This window comes from Rhinopithecus bieti, unplaced genomic scaffold, assembly GCF_001698545.2.
Source record: "Rhinopithecus bieti isolate Rb0 unplaced genomic scaffold, ASM169854v2 scaffold_1665, whole genome shotgun sequence".
NCBI classification, from domain to species: domain Eukaryota; kingdom Metazoa; phylum Chordata; class Mammalia; order Primates; family Cercopithecidae; genus Rhinopithecus; species Rhinopithecus bieti.
In genome coordinates this window covers 241,709-267,595 of record NW_016803630.1, presented here as the reverse complement: position 1 = coordinate 267,595, position 25,887 = coordinate 241,709, and the positions used below count along the sequence as shown (strand labels likewise).

Genomic DNA, 25,887 nt, shown 5'->3' with positions numbered 1-25,887 from the left:
TTTTTTTTTTTTTTTTAATAGAGACAAGAGTCTCACTCTGTTGCCTAGGCTGGAATGCAAATGGGACCATTATGGCTCACTGAAGCCTCAACCTCCCGGGCTCAAATGACCCTTTCGCCTCAGCCTCCCAAGTAGCTGGGACTATAGGTGCACACCACCACATCCAGCTAATTATTGTACTTTTGGAATCATGATATGTAGCAACCAATCTGGGAATTATTTATTCATAAAAGATAACATTTTCCTGATAACTCCAACCTCAGAAAAAAATGTATCATGCCTGACTGAAATATGTTATTATTTTCATGAGAAAAGAGTCATATTAAAGCAATTATGTCTATACATAATAATTATCATTATTTGAGATAATTTGCATTGGGGAGAAAAGCAGTTAATTAGAAATTACATATTCAAGGCTGGGTGTGGTGGCTCACACCTGTAATCCCAGCACTTTGGGAGGCAGAGGCAAGCGAATCACCTGAGGTCAGAGTTCGAGACCAGCCTGACCAACAAGGAGAAACCCCCGTCTCTACTAAAAAAAAAAAAAAAAAAAAAAAAAAAACACCCACAAAATTAGCCAGGCATGGTGGCACATGCCTGGAATTCCAGCTACTCGGGAGGCTGAGGCAGGAAAATTGCTTGAACCCAGGAGGCAGAGGTTGTGGTGAGCTGAGATCGTGCCACTGCACTCCAGCCTGGGTGACAAGAATGAGACTCCATGTCAGAAAAAAAGAAAAAGGAAATTGCATATTCAGGTTCTAGCAAATGCAGTTCTCTAATAAACACTAAATAAATCATAATACAAGTTACAGTTAAACCTAATTGTTTTACTATATAGGATTTTACTACATAGGATGTACCTTTTTTGTACCTATATTTTATCTTCCTTTGCTTCTCTAGCCTCTATCGGTAGGCAGCATGGTAGTGGACACCCTAGGGGATCTTTCTGGTTTTAGGTAAACCTGAGTTTTAAATTTGGTTCATATCACCTTTTAACTTTGGGCAGTTTGCTGAGCTTCTTTGTTTTATGTTTTCATTCATCTGTCATGTCAAGCTGGTAATACTTCTGCCATGGTTTTGGTTTGAATATTGAAAGGCATTACATAAGCAAAATGCATAACTCACAAATATTAGTTCCCTTTCCACTATGTATCCAATCTCCCTATTAAGCCTAAAAATAATAATTTTTTATTTTGTTGTATTAAGTCTTCAACATTCTACTTATAAAAGGGATTTTTTAAAGGTGTTTTAGATAAAAAATAAGTTTCAACTAACTGATAAAGAATATCTCTTCATATTTATGTCATCTACATAAAAACTTACATTTATATCGGATATCTTTTAGTCTTTTCTATATTCTTGATTGTCATGTTGTACAGCCAGAAAAAAATGAGTAAAAATTATCTAGATTTTTTAAAGTGCACATTCCAACATAACAAATCTAATTATTTTACCTATTTCTTAGTATTAGGCTGAGGCCAATAAGTCCATGAGCTAAGGTGTTGAAACTTGGTACTAAAAAAGTAATATTTATGAGTCATGTAGATTTATACTGAGAAAACACCATGTCTTCCAATGTGAAATACACTAAAACCTGATCTGTTGTCTCCTAAGGTATGCTAGGTGAACGCAAAAAATGATTAGGAAAGAAGATGAGGATAGGTCAGGAAAAGTGCAAACCCAATGTTCTATTCACAAATTAGTGATGGCCTATTTAAGGTTAAGTAGTGAAAAATATGGGGGGCTCCATTAACATGAATGAAAAAATTCTTAAAGTAGCCATGAATTATTTTGATACCTTGATTAATGACACCCTTCCTTCTGTACAATTTCATAATGGGGGAATACAGATTAGTGGGGATTGTAGTGGTATACATTGACTTTGCTTCATGATATCTCAAACGTTTAAAACCTATTGTTCCCCAGAGGAAGAAATATGTTCAGCACTAATTGTTGCAGAGGCGGAAGCCAAATATATCTCCTCCTCCATTTATGTGACTATATAATAATGAAAATCCTAGGTTGATACTCTTTCCTCAATCTTGAAAAGATTCTGCTAAAGCAGCAAATCTTCAAACAAGTTCAAGAGGGTGGGGAGAGTGAACAAGTAGAATAATTTACATTACCCTGGAACAATTCTGAATCCTGTAGGTATGTATGTCACTGTTTCATGTGTGTTCTGGTTTAACGTCAATATTTATGCATGGCAGTTAACATGTGTGCATATTTGTAACTCTGTGCAGTGCTACTGCCAGGTGTGACTGTACAAATCATGTGCGTTGAATGTGCAATTTTTACTTTCTTTTCTAACTATTTAATACAATCAGCGTTAGAAATAACGAATGAAGGCCGGGCGCGGTGGCTCAAGCCTGTAATTCGAGCACTTTGGGAGGCTGAGACGGGCGGATCACGAGGTCAGGAGATCGAGACCATCCTGGTTAACATGGTGAAACCTCGTCTGTACTAAAAAAATACAAAAACCTAGCCGGGCGAGGTGGCGGGCGCCTGTAGTCCCAGCTACTCGGGAGGCTGAGGCAGGAGAATAGCGTGAACCCGGGAGGCGGAGCTTGCAGTGAGCTGAGATCAGGCCACTGCACTCCAGCCTGGGCGGCAGAGCGAGACTCTGTCTCAAAAAAAAAAAAAAAAAAAAAAAAAAAAAAAACGAATGAAGACAACCAAAGAGCAGCCAGACAAATGTGAATTGGTTTTGACGGGATGAGAAACTGATCAGTAAGTAAATAAACCTCCCTGGAGAAGGCCCCTGAAATGCACCCAGCAGGACGTCTCTACTACAAGGTAATAAAAAATATATAATATAGCCTTTGTCCTAAAACCTCATGATTACGGGGGATCACTTGATATTTCCTCCGTGTAGCGTAGCGAGCCAGCTAAAGACTTTAACGCCAGTTGGAATTGCAATAATTATAGTGGCAGAGGTAAAATAGGCTCGTGTATCCACGTCTATGCCAACCGTAAATATGTGGTGAGCTCACACAATAAAGCCTAATAAAGCCTATTTTCCTTTTTACCGTAGGAGGTCTAACCGGCATTGTACTAGCAAACTCATCACTAGATATCGTACTACACGATACCTATTATGTCGTAGCTCATTTCCACTACGTCTTGTCAATAGGAGCTGTCTTTGCTATCATAGGGGGTTTTATTCACTGATTTCCCCTATTCTCAGGCTATACTCTGGATCAGGTCTGCGCCAAAGCCCACTTTACCATTTACTTTGCCATTTATTTCCCCCTGGAACATGATATTCATATTAGTTTAATGTACCTTTTCAGAGAATTCAAGACACTTTTTGGGAAATAGATTTTTTTTTGGAAATGTATGATGGGAGAGGTACTACACAATTTAGGGGTTACACTTCTTGACAAATCCGAGTTGAATAAAAAAGAACTAAAAATATAAACATAGCTAATTCAAGAATCAAGATTGGGTGAAACTAAATTAAAAACAGCCGTAAAGTCCCACATTTTTTCCTAATTTATTTACCTATGATATTGGCACATCTTGTTTTACTTAACATTTGAAAAATACAAATATCTCTTCATATGCAAAAGAGCAAATGTTAAATGAAAAACTGAATTTTATATAGCTTCCTAAATATGAGCCACATGCTTAAGCAGTGAATTAACCTTATGAATCAAATCTTTAATGTTAACTATTACAAAAGTCTGGTATCTAGGTGCAATCTTACCAGAAAAAAAATAGCACCTGCCTTTATTACAATAAAAAAAAAGAATGCCTAATTTGCTTTGACATCTTAGGAGTGACATGACACTGCTTTAATAGTCAAGCACTAAATACTTTTTAAATTAATCAAAATGTTAAACTTCAGATTTATAGATGCAAATATATTTATAACTTTAGTCATACTGTACAATTTCTTTCTTGTTTAAAAGTACTTTCTCACTCAAAATGGTATTTATAGTTTAAAAAGAATATGCCTCTGTATTCAGGAGTGATTCAGGTTCCCAGATGTTTTCACATAGTTATGAAAATGGGAAAGTACTGAATTAACCTGGGCTGCAATATTTCAAGCTTTTTGCTATCAGGTTATAAACTATACCTACAATACAAGTCATACAGTGCCTCTATTTCTAGAAGGCTTTTTACGTTTCCTGGCTTAGTTATGTCCAAAGGCAGCAGGAAGTTTCATCAGTAGAGGGCAGAATTTTCAAGTACTGCCATTCTTATCCTAGGAGACATTTCCAGTGGTTGAGCCAAGGCCTGTTTGTGGTTTGCTTTTACTCTTGCGTTTTGTGGAAGGGAGGGAGCTGAGAGAGCTTAGAGAGTTCATTAAAACCACCTCTCACTCTTAGTTGTAGTTAGATGAAGTATTCATAACACTAACCTCCAATTACCACTATGTGTTGGGAAAAATTAGAATTCGGTCTACTTACAATCCTGCCAACTAGGATTTTACTTTGGTATTTCAGCATAACAGCGAATCTGGATTGAGGCCTGATTAAAACAAAATCCCTGATTATTACTTTCTGGATTATGAACTAAAATCCTTGTAAAATCAATGGATGTGGCTCATTGTTAAGAGTCATGCAGACTTTTACATGTTAGGTAAGAATTCTAAAAATTATTTGAGGGTTTTATTGTCTAGCACCAGGTACTAATGCCCCCTACTCAAAAAAAATCATGCTCATGGATTAATCAAGTCTAACAGTGCTCAGATTTAATGGTTTAACACTGATTTTCTTTTCTTTGTCAAATTTACATATGCAAATATTTTTATAGCAGTCAGATATATTTTTGAATAAGGATCACCCTCATTTTTACCCATGTGCTTATCTTTAAAACTAACATTGTAAAGTAGCACACAGACATATGTTTCTTTTGTCTTCATGGATTTTTTTTACCTTAAAAATAAATTATCACTTCTTTTTAATTTATTTTTTATTCTCCAGACACTCTGTGTACATGTGGGTAAGCATGTGGGAGTATGTGTGTTTGTGTGTAAGAGGAGATAATTGTCTCTCAACTCTATCTCATATATTAATATCAAGCAAAAAAAATGAAATGTATTAAGGATCACTTTATAGGATTAGGCATCCTCCTCCTAACTACTTAAACCAGGGGTTTGAAATTCAGAACTTTCCACATAACCAAGACCGAAAGTCACTGGGAGACTTTAAAATTAGTATTTTCACCACCACATCCAGAGTCAGGTATGGAAATAAACCTGTAGCATGGATTCTTTCTATGCATAATATCAAAATTTACCCAAATAAGTTTTAAAACTAATTTAAAATTTGCCATTGAGGAAAATATCATCTCCATCTTTAATTGTGACTCCTCGTTTCAGCTAAAAACTTTTCCAATACTTTAAAAAAACAAAATGAAAAACAAACTGCTAGGGAAAGCAATAAACACTGAAATCAGAGATGTGATTCTCGTTAAATATTAGTTTCTCTTTCTGAGGTTACACTCGGCGCATTTGAAACTTTGACATTCACGACATTCACATCTTCCGAATGCTTAGATTTGCTCAAGCGTTCTGATTCTCTGGTCGTCTCTCTTGCACCTTGCTCCTTCCTTTCCTTTGCAAGCAATCTATAGTTGATAGCATTGCCAATGAGCAGCCACACACTTGCTGCTACCACAATAGCCCCACAGGCCACGTACATGTATTTATAATCTCCAGTTATATCCACCAATTTACCTAGAAGACAAAGAGCATCTTTTTAAGTTGGCATCATAAAACAGTCATATAATGATAAAAATTTCAAATAAATTATTCTTCAAAGTATATTCCTCTTATTTAAATTAATATCAAATAAGACTTTAAAAATTAAAAAATCTAGATTATGACTTCTACATATGCTTAGTAAAGGTATGCAGAGACACTCACAGTATTATATTACCAGTATATTAAATTTACTAAAAATTATTTCTCCCACTAAGATATACAAACAAGACAAGTTAGGTATATATTTTGTGTGTGTGTACATTAATACATACATGAGTGAGGTATATTTTTATGTCTATACATGTAAATACAGATATCTCTATTTACAGTACACATGTTAGGATTGCTTCACCCTTTCCATGCTTCCTTTTCTCTTCAATAGAGAAAAATTACTTTCTTTAGGAGAAACCCAAAGACTTTTACATGGTTCCTAACAGTGCCTAATATTTACTAAGTGCTTTCTCTATGCCCTATACTAGCCTAAGAATTTTATCTGTAATATCTCACTCGATCCTTACAAGGAGTGCTGTGAGGTAATCTGGGCATGGTTACATAGCTAGTTAGTGGTAGAATCTAGACTCTTAACTGAAGTCTGTCCGGACTTATTAACTACTCTGCAGAATGGCTTCACCTAACCTGTTGGTTAAGTGCCATATCACTATTTGAGCTAATCCCAGTTTTTTACTTTATCTGAGTCTAAATTATTAAGGGCAAACTAATCAGTAAATAACTATTTGTTCTATTTGATTATTGAGACCATTTAAAATCTAACCTGGTGCCATTTAATCTAGAGGTTTACTGACTTTTAAAATTTTGTCAGCTTATATTTAGTTTTGTCTCTTGCTTATGCAGGCATTTAATTCTTAGTCATTATTAACAGCAAAATTTAGTGTATACAAATCTATATAAATTAGCATATGCATTCCAAGTGACTCTGATATACAACTTTCAAACCAGTCTGTTTAGTCAGAATCCATAACATTCTCCCTAGAATCTAGTCAGTGGCTCAACATTAAATTTGGCTACTTGCAATATATTACCTATTTGAACAAAATTTTCTGTTTTAATCAGGTAGATGGTAGAATGGTTTTAAGTAAGCATGATATATTCATAAACATAACAAAAATTGCATAATTTTCCTTCCTAATGAGTCAAATATTTCTATTTCTATAATGATTGCTATACTTCTACATATAAAAGCATTAGATCCATGGCCCATCAGAGTTAATACCACTTTGGGTTGCCACATCAGCATACTTTCTAAATGTTTTAAGAATTTTTTAGCATCATCAAGAAACCAGATATGCTTTCCAGAACTAAAGCTTCAATTCTTTCTGAGAGGAGCAGTGAAAGTTCAGTCTGAAAAAAACTAATATGAAATAGAAACCACACACTCCCTAATTTTCATTGCTATGCTGCAACTATGTCCAAAGTAACAGCAATAATATTCAATCATTCAAAAATATTAACTCAGTGTCTACTATGGGCCAGGCAGTTCTAGCAATAATCAAATACTATAGAGGAGAAATCAATCTAAAAGTCAAGAAATATTAAGGGTAGCAGATGGCAGATATGGAATGAAAAAATGGATATATAATGGCTACAGTCTGAGAATTTCAACAATAGGTCTAAAATCAATTACTGCCATTTGCTACCAGTGGCACATGGTTTGGCAATGTTAATGCAATAAGGATTCAAAAATATTGAAACTAGTTTTAAAAATATAAATGCACATTATCTGCTCAGGTGGGAGTAGCCACATAAGATTCCTTTATTTTAATTCTTAGAGTCTATCCCCACAATGTATTTGGACTTGATTCTTTTTTCATCCCCTCATGCATGGTGACTTCTCTGTTAACACTAAGAATTGTGTGGATAATGAATAGGCTCTAAAATTCATTTGATCAAACTAATACTGTATGAAAAGAAGGACGAATTGTGCTTATCTTATGTAACAAAATCAACTGCCTGATAAATAATAAGACCTACTGGCTTTCACTCTTTATAGACAATTGTTTTGATGTCATGGTATATTTATATTGAGAGATATACCACCTACCATCAAAAAGTCAATGATGTCATTAAAATTAACAAATTAAACATAAATTTTCACACTTTCAGAATGGTTCCTGATGTCATGTAGAAAACAGTTTAAAAACTGACTAAATAATGGAAAAATTTACATTTAGCCTGGCAGTGACTCTGACCATGAGAGAGCAGGCCAAGAGTCTAAGTGAATACTTAAGTCAAGTATTAACCAAAATAATATACAGTAGTTTCTGGCAAAGGCTGGTGCACAAACAGAACGTAATATTTATAACATTTAAAGCCTAAGACAAAACGAAGTTTTAACTTCAAAATGCTCTTATACATGTCTTTAAACCATAAGTTCAGAGAGCATAATTTACTCCTTAAAGCATTCACTACTGTAATTCAGAAGGAAACTATAAAATAACCACAAACAATTCTAACAAAACTCTAATGCTTCTGTGATGACTATTTTTATCTATTTCTCTCTCTCTCTCTTAAATATCAGACCAGCTTCTGAATTTGTGAGGGTACTCTTTGGTCATGCCCTAAACATGTACCGCATCCTTCTACTGAATAATTTAGCATAGACACTTTTATTGGCATCTTTGAAAATATTTCAGATCTTAAAAAACGAAGGTAATCTTTCCAATTTATAAACATGGAACATAAGTGGCACCCAAAAAACCTGTGAATAAATTTTCAGTCATCCCTGTCTTTCTCTATATGTAATATATACATGAATATATTCCTATCAGTGATATTATAAATGTATTTTCTCAGCATGTAACAAATTTCAAATTAATATATCTAATGTACTCCATTAAAAAATAGATTCTGGCCTTTTGAGAGAATATTTTACATTTTTGGCTCATTTCAATATAAACTGTCAAGAAATCTGTTCACCAATGATAAAGATAAAATAGCATTTTTTTCTGATATATTTTAAGAGACCAAAACAACTGAAGTAGATAAAAATCCTGAAGATTATGATACTGATTATCAGTCTAACATAAGCTCTTAAGTTCATAGGTCCAGGTTCTGAAACAAATTTAGGTCTAAAATTGACTAATTATGAAATTTTAAAGTTTATAGTAAAACCTAAAATTAACCTGCCCACATTCCTTCAGGCTATTAGTATTATAAAACACATTTAAAAATCTGTATATAGCCAGGCGCGGTGGCTCAAGCCTGTAATCCCAGCACTTTGGGAGGCCGAGGTGGGCGGATCACGAGGTCAGGAGATCGAGACCATCCTGGCTAACATGGTGAAACCCCATCTCTACTGAAAATACAAAAAAATACAAAAAAAAAAAACTTAACTGGGCGTGGTGGTGGGCGCCTGTAGTCCCAGCTACTTGGGCGGCTGAGGCAGGAGAATGGCGGGAACCCGGCAGGCGGAGCTTGCAGTGAACCTAGATTGCGCCACTGCACTCCAGCCCGGGCAACAGAGCGAGACTCCGTCTCGAGAAAAAAAAAAAAAAAAAAAAAATCTGTATATAAAGTCTCAGTTAATGGTTATTAATTTTATGCTTTATATTTTCTTGATGAAAATGTTCTTACCAGCAAGAGGAGGGCCAAGAAGAACTGGGCCACACTCCACAACTGTGACAAGTCCGACGGCACTGGAAAATCTTGGTGCACCCACGAGGTCCATGAGAGTTTCAAAGAGAACACTGCTAACACTCCCAAATCCAAGGCCAAAAAATATAGCATATAATACCAGGCTTGTGTAGTCCTGTGCCAGCGGGCACAAGAGATGACACACTCCATTGAACATGATTGCAAAACTGAAGAAGTACTGAATTCGAGGTCGAATATATTTGGAGTTTGCAATTAATCCTACAGAAGGCCTAGCAAACATATCAACGAAAGCCATAATAGATAGCAGAAAAGCTGCCGAGTACTCATCAATTCCCTGGTCTTTAGCATATGGAGCCAAGAATATAATGGGGGCAAAAAAACCTAGGAACATAATGACATTTCCAGACAGATATATCAGAAATCCTCTATGCTTAAAAAGGGAGAAATCTAAATACTTATTAACTTTCTCCCAAGTTGATTTCTTCGGTTTGATTTTCTTCCGGCCTGAATCGTCTTCTGTTATGACAGTCTTATTTTTAGACTTAGAAGTGGTTTGACTGGGTCCCAGGGGTCTCATGAGGGACCCAGCCACACAGGCATTCAAAAGTAGACTTCCCAAAATCAGGAAACTTCCTTTCCAGCCAAAAGTATTAAAAAGGTACTGATTGAAAGGAGCCAATGAACTTAAGAAAACAGGACTTCCTGCCATGGCCAATCCATTTGCCATGGGTCGCTTCCTATAGAAGTATTTGCCAATTATTGTTAAGGCAGGTTGCAGATTGAAGGCTAAACCTAAACCTAAAAAGAACAAAACAAAAGTGGGGGAAAACACAAACACATTATGGCACTCACAAAAGAAATTACTCCTCAAAATGTACATTCAAGTGGGAAAGGCAGAATTAAAAATGCAATATGAGATAGTACATTTTGATTATTATAAATGTAATTGCACAAAACAAAAAGGTTTTCATAACTGAACACTTGAAATGACAGTTTCATATTCCTTTAATTTTAAAGCACAAAAATAAAACTAAGAATTTCTACTGATATATCAACAGTCATACAATAGGTTGAAACTAGGACAAAATTATTAGTTCTCAATTAAAATTTAATTACACAGATCCTTTCCTCTTGACATATACTTAAATACACATATATGGAATAGATTTCTTCCTTGTGAGCAAGAGGGCAACATAAAGGTATGAATACTTTCCTTCTGGCATTGAAGAATTATAAACAAACTAAAAAGGTCATAATTTGTAACAATCTTATGTCTCCCCACAAACATTTGCTTCAATACCATGCAAATAACAAAAAGAGTAATGAATGTATGCCATTAATTTCATGCTCTACATCCCTCACATTCCACATTTAATGTATATAGATGCACATGTGTGCTAAGTAAAAAGGAATGTTTTGCTTGAAACATAGTTTTTAATTCAAGGATTAACGCTGATTGTTTATATGAGCCAAAGTCCCCACTGTCTAGGGAGCTCCTTGGCAGTGTTGAGTGTCACCTTTGGAAAATTAATTACCTCTTGTAGCTCACTAAGGTACTACTGAGCAATTGTAATAAATAAGGTCCTTTAAAAAGAACATTGACTGAGGCCAGGCACGGTGGCTCATGCCTGTAATCCCAGCACTTTGGGAGGCTGGGGCAGATGGATCACGATGTCAGGAGATAGAGACCATCCTGGCCAACATGATGAAACCCCGTCTCTACTAAAAATACAAAAATTAGCCAGACACGGTGGCAGGTGCCTGTAATCCAGCTACTCGGGAAGCTGAGGCAAGAGAATTGCTTGAACTGAGGAGGCAGAGATTGCAGTGAGCCTAGATCACACCACTGTACTTTAGTCTGGCGACAGAGCAAGACTCTGTCTCAAAAAAAAAAAAAAAAAAAAAAAAAAAATTTACATACAATTGACTTATATAACTATCTGTTGTTTTTCCTTAAACTAGGCATTATTCTATATTTATTTTAGGGGCTAGAGAGGTAAGAGTTCTTCTATATTTACTAATTTACCTAAATTGAAACAGTTCTGTAAAGTGGTTAAGTATTCCAGTTGTGAAATACACAGGTCTGTGTACAATACTCCAACCCTTTAATACAGACATTTTCTATAAGTAAGAGGACCCCTAAAAGCTGACAAGAAGGAACAAGAACATGCTTTGGCGAGTAATAGAATAGCATGTTCTCTAACACTATACCTCAGCCATACCTGTGAGAAATGCAGAATGAGTGTAATTAAATCCGATTTATAAATAACAAAACCGACCAGCCTATGGTCAAGTAGCTTGTAAGTGGAAGAACCCAAACTAAAATCCAGGTATTATGGTTCAGAGCTTAAGTTTTTTTTATCTTATATCATTTTCCCCATTCTGTCACCTGGAACTCTTGCCTTCAAATGTTAATCCATATTTTCATTTGGAAATAGTTGCCATCTCTTTCTCATTCTGGCATGGTAAAACAAACATAGACCTGAAATCGTAGAACTGATCTGCTCCAAAAAAGTACCTATTTTATATTACCGGGCAAACACTTAGACTTCCTGAACTCAACTTCACCTAACAACACAAAAAGATTTTGCCAAAATAAAGTAAGTTCTAGAACTGTAAGATGTTAAATAAATGGCATTGTGATTATTTGCAAACATTTATTTATGAACAGCAAAATTCTGGGTACTCTGTAAAGTACTATGTATTCATTTTTTACATTAATCATGCTAATAACTCCTTTAAAAAGACCTATTATTTATCTAATTTTATAGACAAAGAAACTTAGGTATAAGGAAGTTAACGTACCCATGATCACATAGATAATATGTGTCAAGTCAAGTTTAAATGCTAGATCTATCTACTTTTGGAAACCGAAGTCAAAGTACTTGCTGATAATGATTTAAAGTAAATCCCTTGGCCGGGCGCGGTGGCTCAAGCCTGTAATCCCAGCACTTTGGGAGGCCGAGACGGGCGGATAACGAGGTCAGGAGATCGAGACCATCCTGGCTAACACGGTGAAACCCCGTCTCTACTAAAAAAATACAAAAAACTAGCCGGGCGTGGTGGCGGGCGCCTGTAGTCCCAGCTACTAGGGAGGCTGAGGCAGGAGAATGGCGTGAACCCGGGAGGCGGAGCTTGCAGTGAGCTGAGATCCGGCCACTGCACTCCAGCCCGGGTGGCAGAGTGAGACTCCGTCTCAAAAAAAAAAATAAATAAATAAAATAAAGTAAATCCCTCATAGATGGACTTAATAATTAACTTTAGGGGCATCAAAGTATTTGAGAGGCAAAGAATACAATTGTAAGTTGGAACACCAATAATGCCATTTATATCTGCAGTGCAGGAAATAACAAAATCATCTTTTCCCTACTTGTAGGCCCATCCTGACTTCTACAGTCAAATGCAGTGGTCAATTTCTCTACACAAAAGAAAACGCATTCTCTTCGCTATGACAATGCTTAGATATAAGATGGTTTTCATTTATAATATTAAATGCATTTTCTTATACCAAAAAAAGGAGATGTGGATAGATTGTAAAGAGAAAGATTTTAACATCACTATTACTGTAAGCCTCAATAAATTTTTTTCATCAAATGATACATGAGTGTAAGATTACACAAGTGTAAATATGTTTGCCTTTTTATCTCTGGGCAGAAAGGAAAGATTCAGTCTCTTTATATATTGAAGTCCAATTTTTCCTAATATGTTGAATATAAATTTGTAATGCAATTTTTTATTTAGACTAATAAAAAATAGTGATTTTTCAAGTGTACATATTGTTGTCAGTTTGAGTCAATAGATACGTGCATGAGAAACAACTATAATCAAGTGACAGTAGATCATTTTTAATATTTGTGTTAGAGGAAAATGTGGCTCACCAAGCTTTTAAACAGGATCATTTCAGTAAGAAAAAGAAGGAACAGAGTCAATGAGCTCTACCACTAATCAGAACAAGCAACAATAATTTTATTGTTGAAGCTAAATCAGTGCATCCAGAAAATATCTCCCTGGCATCGTTTTAACATATTATGAGTGGAAAGTCAGATAGATACTGCAAATGGAAGTAAGTCATGAAAATAAGTTTTATAATAATGAAGGTATTTATTTACATCAGAAAGTCTGTGTCCAACAACACCACCTCCATTGGCTAAAAAGTAAAAAGCAAAAAAGGAAAAAAAAAAACTACAGCTATTTTATTATAAATTTATATGATAACATGTAACTTGTCTGATAACTTTTTCTTATTTTTTTAAAAAATGAAATGTTTGGCCTTATATAGCTTGAATTTCAATGTACTAGATGGAAATACTTTAAAACTGCATTGTTTAAAAAAAGTAAATTCAAAGAAAATAAGAATTTTCTATGGTTCATTCTTCTCATAGAGCTTTGAAAATAACAGAAGAGTTAAGAATAAACTAAAGACTAAACGACTTACCTGTAATGAATCCCACAGTGAGGTATAGCTCGATCACACTGCTACTGAAGGAGGCCAACACCATTCCAAGACAGCATAATAAGCCTCCTGCTATCACCACCGGCCGGCTGCCGTATTTATTCACCAAAACACTACTTATAGGACCTAGAGCAGAGAGGAAATAAAGAAATACTCAGTTGCTATTGTCATTTATTTGTTTATCTTTAACATCCAATCATTTGGAAAGGCAAGAAAGCACATTTTAATGGTCAGAGGAGAAATATTAGTTCCCATGAAATATAATGAGAAACTTCCAATAGCTCACAAATGATCAGTTTGACAGGTTGTTTTCAGTCATATGTATAAAAGCACATGAAATAATAAATTAGAAGTGTTGAGCATATATTTTGTTGTAACCATAATCATTCAAATCTTGATGGAAAAGATTTTCAATAGAACATAGCTAAAATATACAATATATGTTAACAGATGCAGGTAAATTTATGTAATAAAAAATCTAGGAATTACATAAATGATTTGTCTGTTAAAATTTTATTTTCGAGAATAATGTGTGTATACACATACATATGCCATTAATTAGAGCTGAAATTGTTTTTTAAAATTATCTTCAACAATGATTTTTCTTTAATACCATAACTTGTTGATTCTAAGACACCTATTGTTTTCACATCCTATCATATTAGCAATAAGGATGTCTTACACCTAATGACTTCTTCCAATCTAGGTTCATCAAGAGGCAGTCATGGTAGTAATGTTGTTATCATGGACTATGCATGTTTGAATTTGCTTATTATTTCCTGTGGCTCGATTGGACAATGCTTAATCACATTTCAATAGAACCTTTTAAGGAGCACTTGAAAAATGAATATAAATATGAATCCTGATTTCTTCCTGAAAGATCTTCTGTTGACACATTCTAGTAAGGTAGAGTAAATAGCAACATCAAAACTTAAAGATTGGATGCAGCTCTTTGGATGAAATTACTAGAAAAAATGGTGGATCTCTCTGTTAAAATATATTGCACACTGACAAAGAGAATAAGCTTAGGTGTGAGATGTGAATGTTGAAAACTCAGACTCCAAAGTAATTTAGAAGAGTCAGATAGTGAAAGCGAAGAAGGTTTAGGAATGTCTTACCAATTTTTTAATGTATATTTTCCAATGTATGTCTGTGTGTGCATATACATAAAATATTCACAAGTGATTAAAATTATTAAAATAATCTGCATTTAAGTCTAAAAAAGTTCTTTTGGTAGTTATAAAAATTCTAAATGTTGAGAAACTGTGTTTTACTTCAGTGACAGTATTCTTGTCTTTCTTGGTACACTATAAAATAACAGTGCAACTTAATAATTGAGACTATCTTAGACTCAATGAAATTCCATAGTATTTTATGGGACTTGTCAATGTATAAATGGCTTGCTTTGACATTTCATTCTTAAATTACAATTGTATTTCATCTGAAACTAGGGTCACTATTTGGAGGAAATAAATACTATGTTAGGTCAGAATTTTCAATCAAATATTTGGCCTAAAAATTCTTTAGCTAATACTATGGTGTTAAGAATTTCCAAGTGTATTGTACTTGAGAATTTTACATGGATCATATATAAAACACATTGAGATTCATTTATCAATGCACCCATATCCTTTTATACAAATATAACTATGATTTTTATTCTGCAAAATAAATGTAAAATTAAACTTTAATGCCTAATACTATTTATTACTCCACAATATCTTTTGAAAGAATATTGGTAATAACACACAGTTTCAGAAAGAGATATCTTAAACACAGAATACAAAGGTTTGCATTTATAACAGCAATCAACATAAAACTCTAAAAGGCCACATGAAAGCTCTATAAAACAACAGGGATTGGAGGGAAGAAATCAATGTAAATTGTACCAGTTGTATAAAAAGAATATAATTATGTCCCTAACATGGTAAAGTTCACCTGAAGAGCTGAAGAAAATAAATAATTATACATGTAGAGAATATATATAACATACATAAGACATACCCCAGAGACATTGCAGGTGAGGTTCCAGAGAACCTTGATAAAGCAAATATTGCAGTAAAGTGAGTCACAAATTTTTTGGTTTCTCAGTGCATATAAAAGTTATGTTTACACTTTACACACTATATTAAGTGTGCAAAGAATTATATCCAAAAAGGTGCATAACTTAATTAAAATATTTTATTGCTAAAACATTTAATGATAATCTGAGCCTTCAGTGATTTTCAGTCTTTTTCTAGTGGAGGGTCCTGTCTTGATGTTGATGGCTGCTGACTGATCGGGGTGGCAGTTGCTAAAGGCTGGGGTAGCTGTGGCAATCTTCTTGTTGTTGGTGTTGAGACAGGGTCTTGCTCTGTCACCCAGGCTGGAGTGCAGTGGATTGATCATAGCTCACTGAGGCCTTGACCCCCTACACTCGAGACCCTCCCAACTAAGTCTCCCTAGTACCTGGGACCACAGGTGCGTGCCACCACGCCTGGCTATTCTTTTTAATTTTTTTCGTAGAGATGGGGCCTTGCTATGTTGCCCAGGCTGGTCTTGAATTCCTGGGCTCAAGTGACACTACCACCTCAGCCTCCCCAAATGCTGGGATTATAGGTGTGAGCCATTGTACCTCGCTGGCAATTGCTTAAAATAAGACAAACAGGTTTGCTGCATCAGTTGACTCTTCCTTTCATGCAAGAGTTCTTTGTAGCATGTGATGTCATTTGACAGCATTTTACCCACAGTAGAACTTTCAAAATTTCAGTCAATTCTCTCAAACCCTGCCACTGCTTTGTCAACTAAGTTTATGTAATATTTCAAATCTTTTCCAGTTATATCAAGAATATTTACAGCCTTTCCTTCAGGAGTAAATTATATTTCAAGAAACCACCTTCTTGGCTCATCCGTAAGAAACAACTCTTCCTTGATTCAAGTTTCATAAGATTGCAGCAATCTAGTCACATCTTCAGGCTCCACTTCTAATTCTAGTTCTCTTGCTATTTCTACAACATCTGCAGTTACTTACTTCACTGAAGTCCTGAACCTCTTAAAGTCACCCATGAGGATTGAAATCAACTTCTTCCAAACTCCTGTTAATGTTGGTATTTTGACCTCCTCCCATAAATAATGAATGATTGTAATGTTACCTAGAACGGCAAATCCTTTCCAGAAAGTTTTCCATCTCCTTTTCCCAGATCCATCAGAGGAATCATTATGTATGGCAGCTGTAAGCTTACAAAATGTATCTAAATTTTAAGAATTGAAAGTTGAAATGACTCCTTGATTCATGAGCTGCAGAATGAATGTTGTATTATCAGGCATGAAAACAATATTAACCTTCTTGTACATCTCTATCAGAACTCTTGGGTGGCCCAGGTACATTGCCAGTAAGCAGTACTATTTTATAATATTTTGAAAGGAACTTTTCTTCTTAGCAGCAGATCTCAACAGTGGGCTTAAAATATTCAGCAAACTATGCTGTAAACAAATGTGCTATTATACAGACTTTGCTGTTACATTTATAAAACACAGGCAGAACAGATTTGGCATAATTATTAAGGGTCCCCGAATTTTCAGAATAGTAAATGAGCTTTGCTTCAACTTAAAGTCACCAGTTTCATTGGCCCCTAACAAGAGAGTCAGCTTGTCCTTTGAAGCTTTGAAAACAAGCATTGACTTCTGCTCTCTACCTATAAAAGTCCTAGATAGCATCTCCTCCTAATAGAAGGCTATTTCATCAACACTGACAATCTGTTGTTCAGTGTAGTTACCTTCATCAATGATCTTAGCTTGATCTTTAGGATAACTTGCTGCAGTTTCTAATCAGCATTTGTTGCATCACCTTTCACTTTTATGTTAGCAAGATGGCTTCGTTCCTCAAACCTCATGAATCAACATTTACTAGCTTCAAACTATTCTTCTGCAGGTTCCTTACCTTCAATAGAACTGAAGACAGTTGGGGCCCTGCTCTGGATTAGGCTCTGGCTTAGGGAATGTTGTGGGTGGTTTGATCTTGTATCCAAACTTCTAAAACTTTCTTCACTTTTCCTTTGCATTCACAACTTGGCTAACTTTAGTGCTAGAGACCTAGCTTTCAGCCTGTGCTTTCAGCACCTTTCTCATAAAGGTGAATCATTTCTAGCTTTTGATTTGAAATGAGAGACTTGCGACTATTCCTTTCACTTGAACACTTAGAGGCCACTGTAGGTTTATTAAGTGGCTTAATTTCAATACTGTTATATCTCAGACAATAGAGAGGCCCTAGAAGAGGGGGAGAGATAGCAGAACAGCTGGTCTATGGAGCAGTGAGAACACACACAACATTAAACTTACCCTCTTATATGGGTACAGTTCATGGCACCCAAAAACAATTACAATAGCAACATCAAAGATAACCATAACAGATATAATAATAATAAGACTTTGAAATACTGTGAGAATTACCAAAATGCGACATAAGACACAAAGTCAGCACATGCTGTCAGGAAAAATAGTGCCAACAGAGTTTCTGAAGGCAAGGTTGCCACAAACCTTTAATCTGTAATTAATGCAGTATTTGCTAAGTGCAATGAAGTGAAGTGCAATAAGTAGAAGTATACTTGTATTCCAATTTTTCGATTTTTTTGCCTCTAAATGATAAAAGGGCAGTATAGTTATTTTCATTTCTTAAGTTTTGGTAAATGTTTTTGATATACTTCTCAGAAATGCTAAGTTTATTGACTAGAAATAATCTTTTTGTTAATCAGATGGTTTCCAGTTTTCTGCTTTTCACAATATTGAGGACAATTCAAATGAATTGTCAGCCCACAGATCATTACAAATAACATTTGATAATAAATCATTATGTGATTTTTGGCAAGTTCAAATAATTGACTAATACTGAAAATAAAATACTTTCCACTGTCATCTACTTTATTATGTGAACAAGTTACTCAGCATGTACCTCAATTAAAAACCAAGAAAAACCAAGAAAGAAATACAATGCAGACAAAAACCTGTATCTGCTTAGCTAGCACTAAAAAATATTCATCTATAGATACACAGGATGGCTACTGATTTCATTAAAAAGACACATTTCGAGTCAAAATGTTTACAATTTTTATATTTAGTATATCCCTTATTTTGATTGGAATCTGCCTATAAAAGTATCATAATTATAATATTCTTAAACCAGTAGTTGTCCTTATGATCCCAGAAAAAATTTAAAAAATTATATATATGTGCAATGGTTTTTTCGCAAATAAAATACAAAAATGAATTGAAATACTTAAACCCAATGGAAAATCAATTGTTCAGAGATGTAACAAAATATAAAGTCAAATATAGACTAAATACAGATATTCATCCCATTTTTCTATCCCAATGAATTCATTCATTTATTTTTAAATGATTGATATTGAAGCATCAGAAATTTTTTTTTTTTTTTTTTTTTTTTTTTTTTTTTTTTTTGAGAAAGATGAGTCCCTCATTATGAGCTCAGCTTGAGTACAGTGGGCTATTCCTAAGCCACTATTATAAGTGCACTGCAGTCTCAAACTCTGGACCTCAAGTGATCTTCCCAGCTCAGCCTCCCGAGCAGCTAGGCTGTACTTAGCCTGACTAATTTTGATATTGAGATTCCATTGTTGTTTTAGAAAGAAGTTATTGTTTCTGTTCTTATATAAAAATTTGTAGTAGAAAGAAAATTCAAAAGAAATTTTTAGACCTTTTTTAGTTCTGGGAATGATTGTTTTACACTGAATATGTTCCTTATGGACAATTTGCAGTCAGTGGATAATTTTAGAGATATAAATTTTAGAGATAATTTTAGAGATATAAAGCAACAGCACAGCTTTTCAGAATTTTATAAGATCTTTCATTCAATTCACACTGTGTCATAACTATATAAATAGTATAATAAAAGAAACGTAATTATGAATTTATCTTAACACATTCCATTTGGATATTCAAGCTAAAATGAAACAATTTAATAAGAAAACTTTTCATGAAGAATTTCAAGAGAGTGTATAAAAAGAAAGGCTCCTTACCCATCCCATTTTATTCTGGCTTATGATATGACAATTGTAAAAATTTCTCAAATAGCAGGTGAAAAACAGAACAATTTTGACTCCAGAAACAGAGAAAATTCATATGACACAGTAGAATGACAAAGACCCTCTCCATTTGTTCACCTTGAGTCAGTTTATATTAGAGAACAATTCAGCCAGAGCTTAAGTATGCCATTCATTCTATAGGGTGGTAGCCTGATGCGGGCCCAAAGAAAGATGGAACCCCCTTAATACAATGGGCATAATGAGTAAAATCATATATAACATTGCATAAACACCATGTGCTACTTATTTCTCCCATAAAATGACCATGTTTAGGACTGCTCTGTTAGTAAATATGGAATGACACCCAGATAACATGAAAATGCTCTGAATTTCTGTTTAGAAGCTTGAAACCAAGGGATCAAATAGATAAATATGTGACAAATGAGTAGCCCTGCCAAGAGTTTCCTTGGGCATTTTGGCATTGTCATTTCCAAGGAATTATGCCTGGGCCTCAGGCATTCTTCTGTTTCTTGCCAAGAATGTGTGTGGTTCACATGAAATAGCTACTGTTTAAGTTGATGTTCATTGATTTACACATGTACTCATGGTACATATTTTCAGAGAGCAATCTATGCTACAAATAAAACTATATACTACAATTTGGTATCATTGTGATTAGTTAGAAAGAAAAATTAAATAAAATTTATATGAGCCAAACAACGCAACAGTAATAAAAGAGTTGAACAAATAGATTCAAGTGTAAAAGGGAGTCTATGGTAAATCACTGTTTTCTATAGTCTTTGTATAACCAATTACTAGAGAGCTATATAAATGCATTGAGATTTTATATGTGCCATTACCAATAATAAAGCATTTATGTACCTTAAGTAGTACATTTACCAATCCAAATATTGGAAAAGTTAGAAACCTAACCATCAGACTTTGAGAGAACACAAATGCTTCTAAAACAGAAGACGAAAAAAGAAAGCTAAATCTTATCAACCAAGTATTTAACAATAAATAGTTCCATGTTCCTAGGAATGATTCTGATTCAGTAAAGCTTCACTGAATCCTAAAGGATGTGGAGATCAAAAAGTTTTCAAATATTCTACCTGTAAACACAAGTACATTTTGCAGTAACTTCTTCAATTAAATATCATATTGTCAAGACATATGTGAATTCTTTTAATATTTAAAGTATTTGAAGACTAGTTGTTTAAAAAATACACTTGGTTTAATATTTAACAGAAGAATGCATGCACAATGTTACAATATATTTCACTAACAACAATGAAACCATTCACCAATCTGCTCCTTGCTTCAAGTCTTTTTATTACAGTAGTCCCCCTTACCCAAGGTTTCACTTTCAGTGTTTCAGTTACCTGTGGTCAACAAAGGTCCAAAAATGTTAAATGGAAATTGCAGAAATAAATAATTCATAAGTTTTAAATTGTGCAGTAGCATGATAAAATCTCGTGTTGTCCTGCTTCAACCTGCTTGGGATGTGATGTGAATCTTTCCTTTGCCCTGTGTATTCACGCTGTATAGATTACCTATCCATTAGTTACTCAGCAGCCCTCTTGGGTATCAAGTTAACAGATCGCAAGAAGAAAAAAGTCAAGTATAGTATAGTAAGATATTTTGAGAGTAAGAGACCATATTCACATATCTTTTATTTAAGTATATGATTGTTCTTTTATATGAATTGTTGTTAATCTCTTCTTGTGCCTATTTTAAGGGCATATCGTGTTGAGTACTATCTGTGATTTCAGGCCACCACTGAGGGTCTTGGAACATATCTACCACAGATAAGAAGAGATTACTGTATATGCAATTGTGGGTTTACTATGAAATGCAGCTTAATCTCCAGAGCCCTGAACTTTCATAGGTCACTTCCAAGGACCTGGGAAGCCCTAGAGAGGTGTTCACATGGTCATAGGCTTAATAAAATGTGAAAGGTAAGACATATTCATATTTTCTTTTTCTCAAACAGTTTCTCCCAAATGGTATAATCTTTAGAGGCAACAAAATCTAGATTTACTCCTGGAAATGCCAATGCTTTTTGTCTGCACTCTACGTAAAAGTCTCAAGTTTAGATTTAATTTAGTTTCACAAGGCCAAGTTTGAATTGTTTTGTTCTTGTAATAATGGGGTATAGTTTCTGTGTATTTCTCAGACACTAAGATCTATGATAGATTTTTAAATTAATGTGATCCACAAAACTGGGAAGATTCCAGGGTGTTCACAAGAAACATATTTATTTTCTCTATAGCCATGAAGATCAGAGGCCATCTATTTTTGATCCACACATAAATCTCATTAGAAAAACGTAATTGCTAGGTTTAAAATGTCGTGCTAATATTAGTTACTAGTGCAATTTAAGGAAGAAAAAAGATTGTTTATATGAACTTACCAAAAATAATTTTACAGAAAAGATAGCCTTTAATATTGTATAAGTTATCCTAAACACATCATTGCATTGTTCTGTCTCTCAGAGGCACAGCATCAGACCATTCTGAAATAAAATATTTTCCCCTGAATTTATCTCAAATATAGCCTATAAATATTTTATAAAATATTTACTGTTGTGCCTTAATAACATAAATCACAAGAAAGATGTCTATTTACATTCATTAATAAAACTGTTACTTTTCTTGAAGTATAAATATTGTTTTTCATGGTTCACCAATCTGTAAAGAAACATTGGGACATAAATACAAAACTGTATTCTAAAGGCAAAAGATAAAATTAAAAGTATCTGGCAAATAACCGATAAAATAAGAACTTCAAGGATATAGCTTACTATGTTTATTTGTATCCCTAACTATTGTCAAGAGGTTTTAAGAAAAATGCCCATGAAGATAAAGTAAATCTTATTCAGTGAGCAAGAAAATGGGGTCCTATTTTAATGACCCTCAAATGTTTCCAATGATATATAAAGAACAGACTTCAACAGATAAACGTGCAACTATGTAGATAGGCAGATAGAAAGATAGACTGATTTTAACTTAACTACTATGCTAGATACCTCTTTACACTCTACCCTAAATTGTTTACTTTCATAATTCTGAAGGATAAAAGTTCCAAGTTACGTGTTTACTGTTAAAATACTCAGTAGCCATCAGATTAGATTAGTATATGTAGTAGTAGATTAATATATGTCCAGTTTCAGAATTGACACGTTTTTCCTTAAGTAGAAAAAAAAGTCCATACAGAAGACTCATGAAAAAAACGAATGATTGACCCAAAATATTTTCCATATCAAATTATATAATACAGCTGACAGCTCTTAAAAATGGCAACGAGACTTGGAGATGAAACAATACATATGCGCATTAAAATAATGTTATCCTAAAGCTATCTGACAAATGAAAATAAATTTGTCATAAATTGATGCTGAAGAACCAGTTCACTGTGAATTATAGACTTACCTTAAAACAAAATGGCACAGAGATATACATGTGGTACTGTAGCAACAATGAATAATTATCATAGTTAAGAAATTTGTTAAATTTATAGAAATGCCAATCATATGAGACAGTGGTTTACATATTCTTCTCAAATACATATTATGTACATATAAACTGGTAATCATTAGTGACTCCATTCACATTCTGCTGGGTCTACTTTCTTGTTTCTCCCTGCTTTATTTTTTACATCAATATTATCATTTTACTCTATTTACATTATGAATTATTATGATTGAATTAATACCCTATAGTAATTATGCTATCCGTAGTAGAGATTCTACTCCCCTTTTTCAGGATACCTCGTGCTAGTTTAATTCAAAATAAAGTTTTAACATTTAAATTTAAATTATTCCCATCTTCCCTTGTAGAGGAAGTAGCATATGAGACAGTCCAGTATCTGCTGGAAAATATAGAATATCCTTTAATAAATGAAAATCTAATAATTATTCATTAGTTTTCTAAAATCTTTTAGAAAAATTTATTTTATTGTGGTAAGAACACTTAACATGACATCTACTCTCAACAAATTTTAAGTGTACGATAAAAGCATGGTATAGTTTTTCCTAATTTTTTTGTTAATTGACAAATAAAAATTACATACGTTTGACCCTTGAACAACACACTCTGTGTATGCAGTTTGTAATGCATGGAGGATTGGTCCCCCTAACCCCTGTGTTGGACCCTGTGTTGTTCAGGAGTCAATTATATGTAATATTTATTTATCAATTAACAAAAAACAACTAATAGCTAAAATAGCTAAAAAACTTATAGCCTTCTTTTGACTCTGGAAGCCTTACTGGTAACATAAATGATAGATAAACATACATTTTGTATATGTATTATATACTGTATTCTTACAATAACTGAAGCTAGCCAAAAGAAAATGCTATTAAGAAAATCATAGGAAGAGAAAGTATATTTACTATTAATTGAGTGGAAGTGGGTTATCATAAAGTTCTTAATCCTCATTGTCTTCATGTTAAGTAGGCTGAGGAGGAGGAGGAAGAGAAGTTGGCCTGGCTGACTCAGGGATGCCAGAGATGGAAGAGGTAGAGGGGGTGGAAGGGGAGGCAGGAAAGGCAGGCACACAGTGTAACTTTGTGAAACTACACAGAAATTTCCATCTGACATTTTTGTACTTTCATTTCTCTAAAAATGTTTCTATACAGTACTAATCTTCTTCACCATTTGCTTTAGTTTCAGTGCCTGTATCACAGAAGAGCACAAGTCATTAAAAAAAAACATCAAAAGCAGTCTTGAATAATCAGAACCCTCTGTCAGATTATCTAATGTCAATTTGTTTTCTGGCACTGCTTCATCTTCTTTTTATTATTATTATTATTATACTTCAAGTTCTGGGATACATGTGCAGAACATACAGGTTTGTTACATAGGTAAACATGTGCCATGGTGGTTTGCTGCACCCATCAACCCGTCACCTACATTAGGTATTTCTCCTAATGCTGTCCTTCCCCTAGCCCCCCAACTCTCGACAGGCCCCAGTGTGTGATGTTCCCCTCCCTGTGTCCATATGTTCTCATTGTTCAACTCCCACTTATGAGTGAGAACATGTGGTGTTTGGTTTTCTGTTCCTGTGTTAGTTTGCTGAGAATGATGGTTTCCAGCTTCATCAATGTCCCTGCAAAGGACATGAACTCATCCTTTTTTTACAGCTGCATAGTATTCCATGGTGTATATATGCCACATTTTCTTTATCCAGTCTATCACTGATGGGCATTTGGGCTGGTTGCAAGTCTTTGCTATTGTGAATAGTGCTGCAGTAAACACACAAGTGCATGTGTCTTCAGAGTAGAATGATTTATAATCCTTTGGGTATATACCCACTAATGGGATCGCTGGGTCAAATTGTATTTCCAGTTCTAGATCCTTGAGGAATCGCCACACCATCTTCCACAATAGTTGAACTAATTTACACTCCCATCAACAGTGTAAAAGCATTCCTATTTCTCCACATCCTCGCCAGCATCTGTTGTTTCCTGACTTTTAATGATTGCCATTCTAACTGGTGTGAGATGGTATCTCATTGCGGTTTTGATTTGCATTTCTCTGATGACCAGTGATAATGAGCTTTTTTTCATGTTCGTTGGCTGAATAAACATCTTCTTTTGAGAAGTGTCTGTTCATATCCTTTGCCTACTTTTTGATGGGGTTTTCTTGTAAATTTGTTTACATTCTTTGTAGATTCTGGATATTAGTCCTTTGTCAGATGGATAGATTGTAAAAATTTTCTCCCATTCTGTAGGTGGCCTGTTCACTGATGATAGTTTCTTTTCCTGTGCAGAAGCTCCTTAGTTTAATTAGACCCCATTTGTCAATTTTAGCTTTTGTTTCCATTGCTCTTGGTATTTTAGTCATGAAGTCTTTGCCCATGCCTATGTCCTGAATGGTATTGTCCAGGTTTTCTTCTAGAGTTTTTATGGTTTTAAGTCTTATAAGTCTTTAATCCACCTTGAGTTAATTTTTGTATAAGGTGTAAAGAAGAGGTACAGTTTCAGTTTTCTGCATACGGCTAGTCAGTTTTCCCAACACCATTTGTTAAAAAGGGAATCTTTTCCCAATTGTCCTGTTTCTTCTATGCCTTCTACCTCATTGTCTGGTGTT

At 34.4% G+C, this 25,887-nt stretch overlaps 2 protein-coding genes across 13 annotated transcripts in view; both read right to left on the bottom strand.

Moving 5' to 3' along the window:
• LOC108541326 (polyadenylate-binding protein 4) overlaps window positions 1-3,050 on the bottom strand; it is a 33,168-nt gene extending 30,118 nt beyond the window's left edge. The window contains exon 1 of the mRNA XM_083287451.1: window positions 3,030-3,050. Within this exon, the coding sequence (XP_083143577.1) occupies window positions 3,030-3,050 (21 nt within the window). The remainder of the gene's footprint in view (window positions 1-3,029) is intronic.
• Window positions 3,051-3,477: 427 nt separating this feature from the next.
• SLC16A7 (solute carrier family 16 member 7) overlaps window positions 3,478-25,887 on the bottom strand; it is a 169,723-nt gene continuing 147,313 nt past the window's right edge. For all 12 annotated transcript variants that reach the window (XM_017890873.1, XM_017890880.1, XM_017890847.1 and 9 more), the window contains 3 exons: window positions 13,761-13,904; window positions 9,305-10,123; window positions 3,478-5,686 (listed from right to left, as the gene is read on the bottom strand). In XM_017890873.1, coding sequence (XP_017746362.1) covers window positions 5,421-5,686; window positions 9,305-10,123; window positions 13,761-13,904 — 1,229 coding nt within the window. In that variant the 3' untranslated portion in view covers window positions 3,478-5,420. The remainder of the gene's footprint in view (window positions 5,687-9,304; window positions 10,124-13,760; window positions 13,905-25,887) is intronic.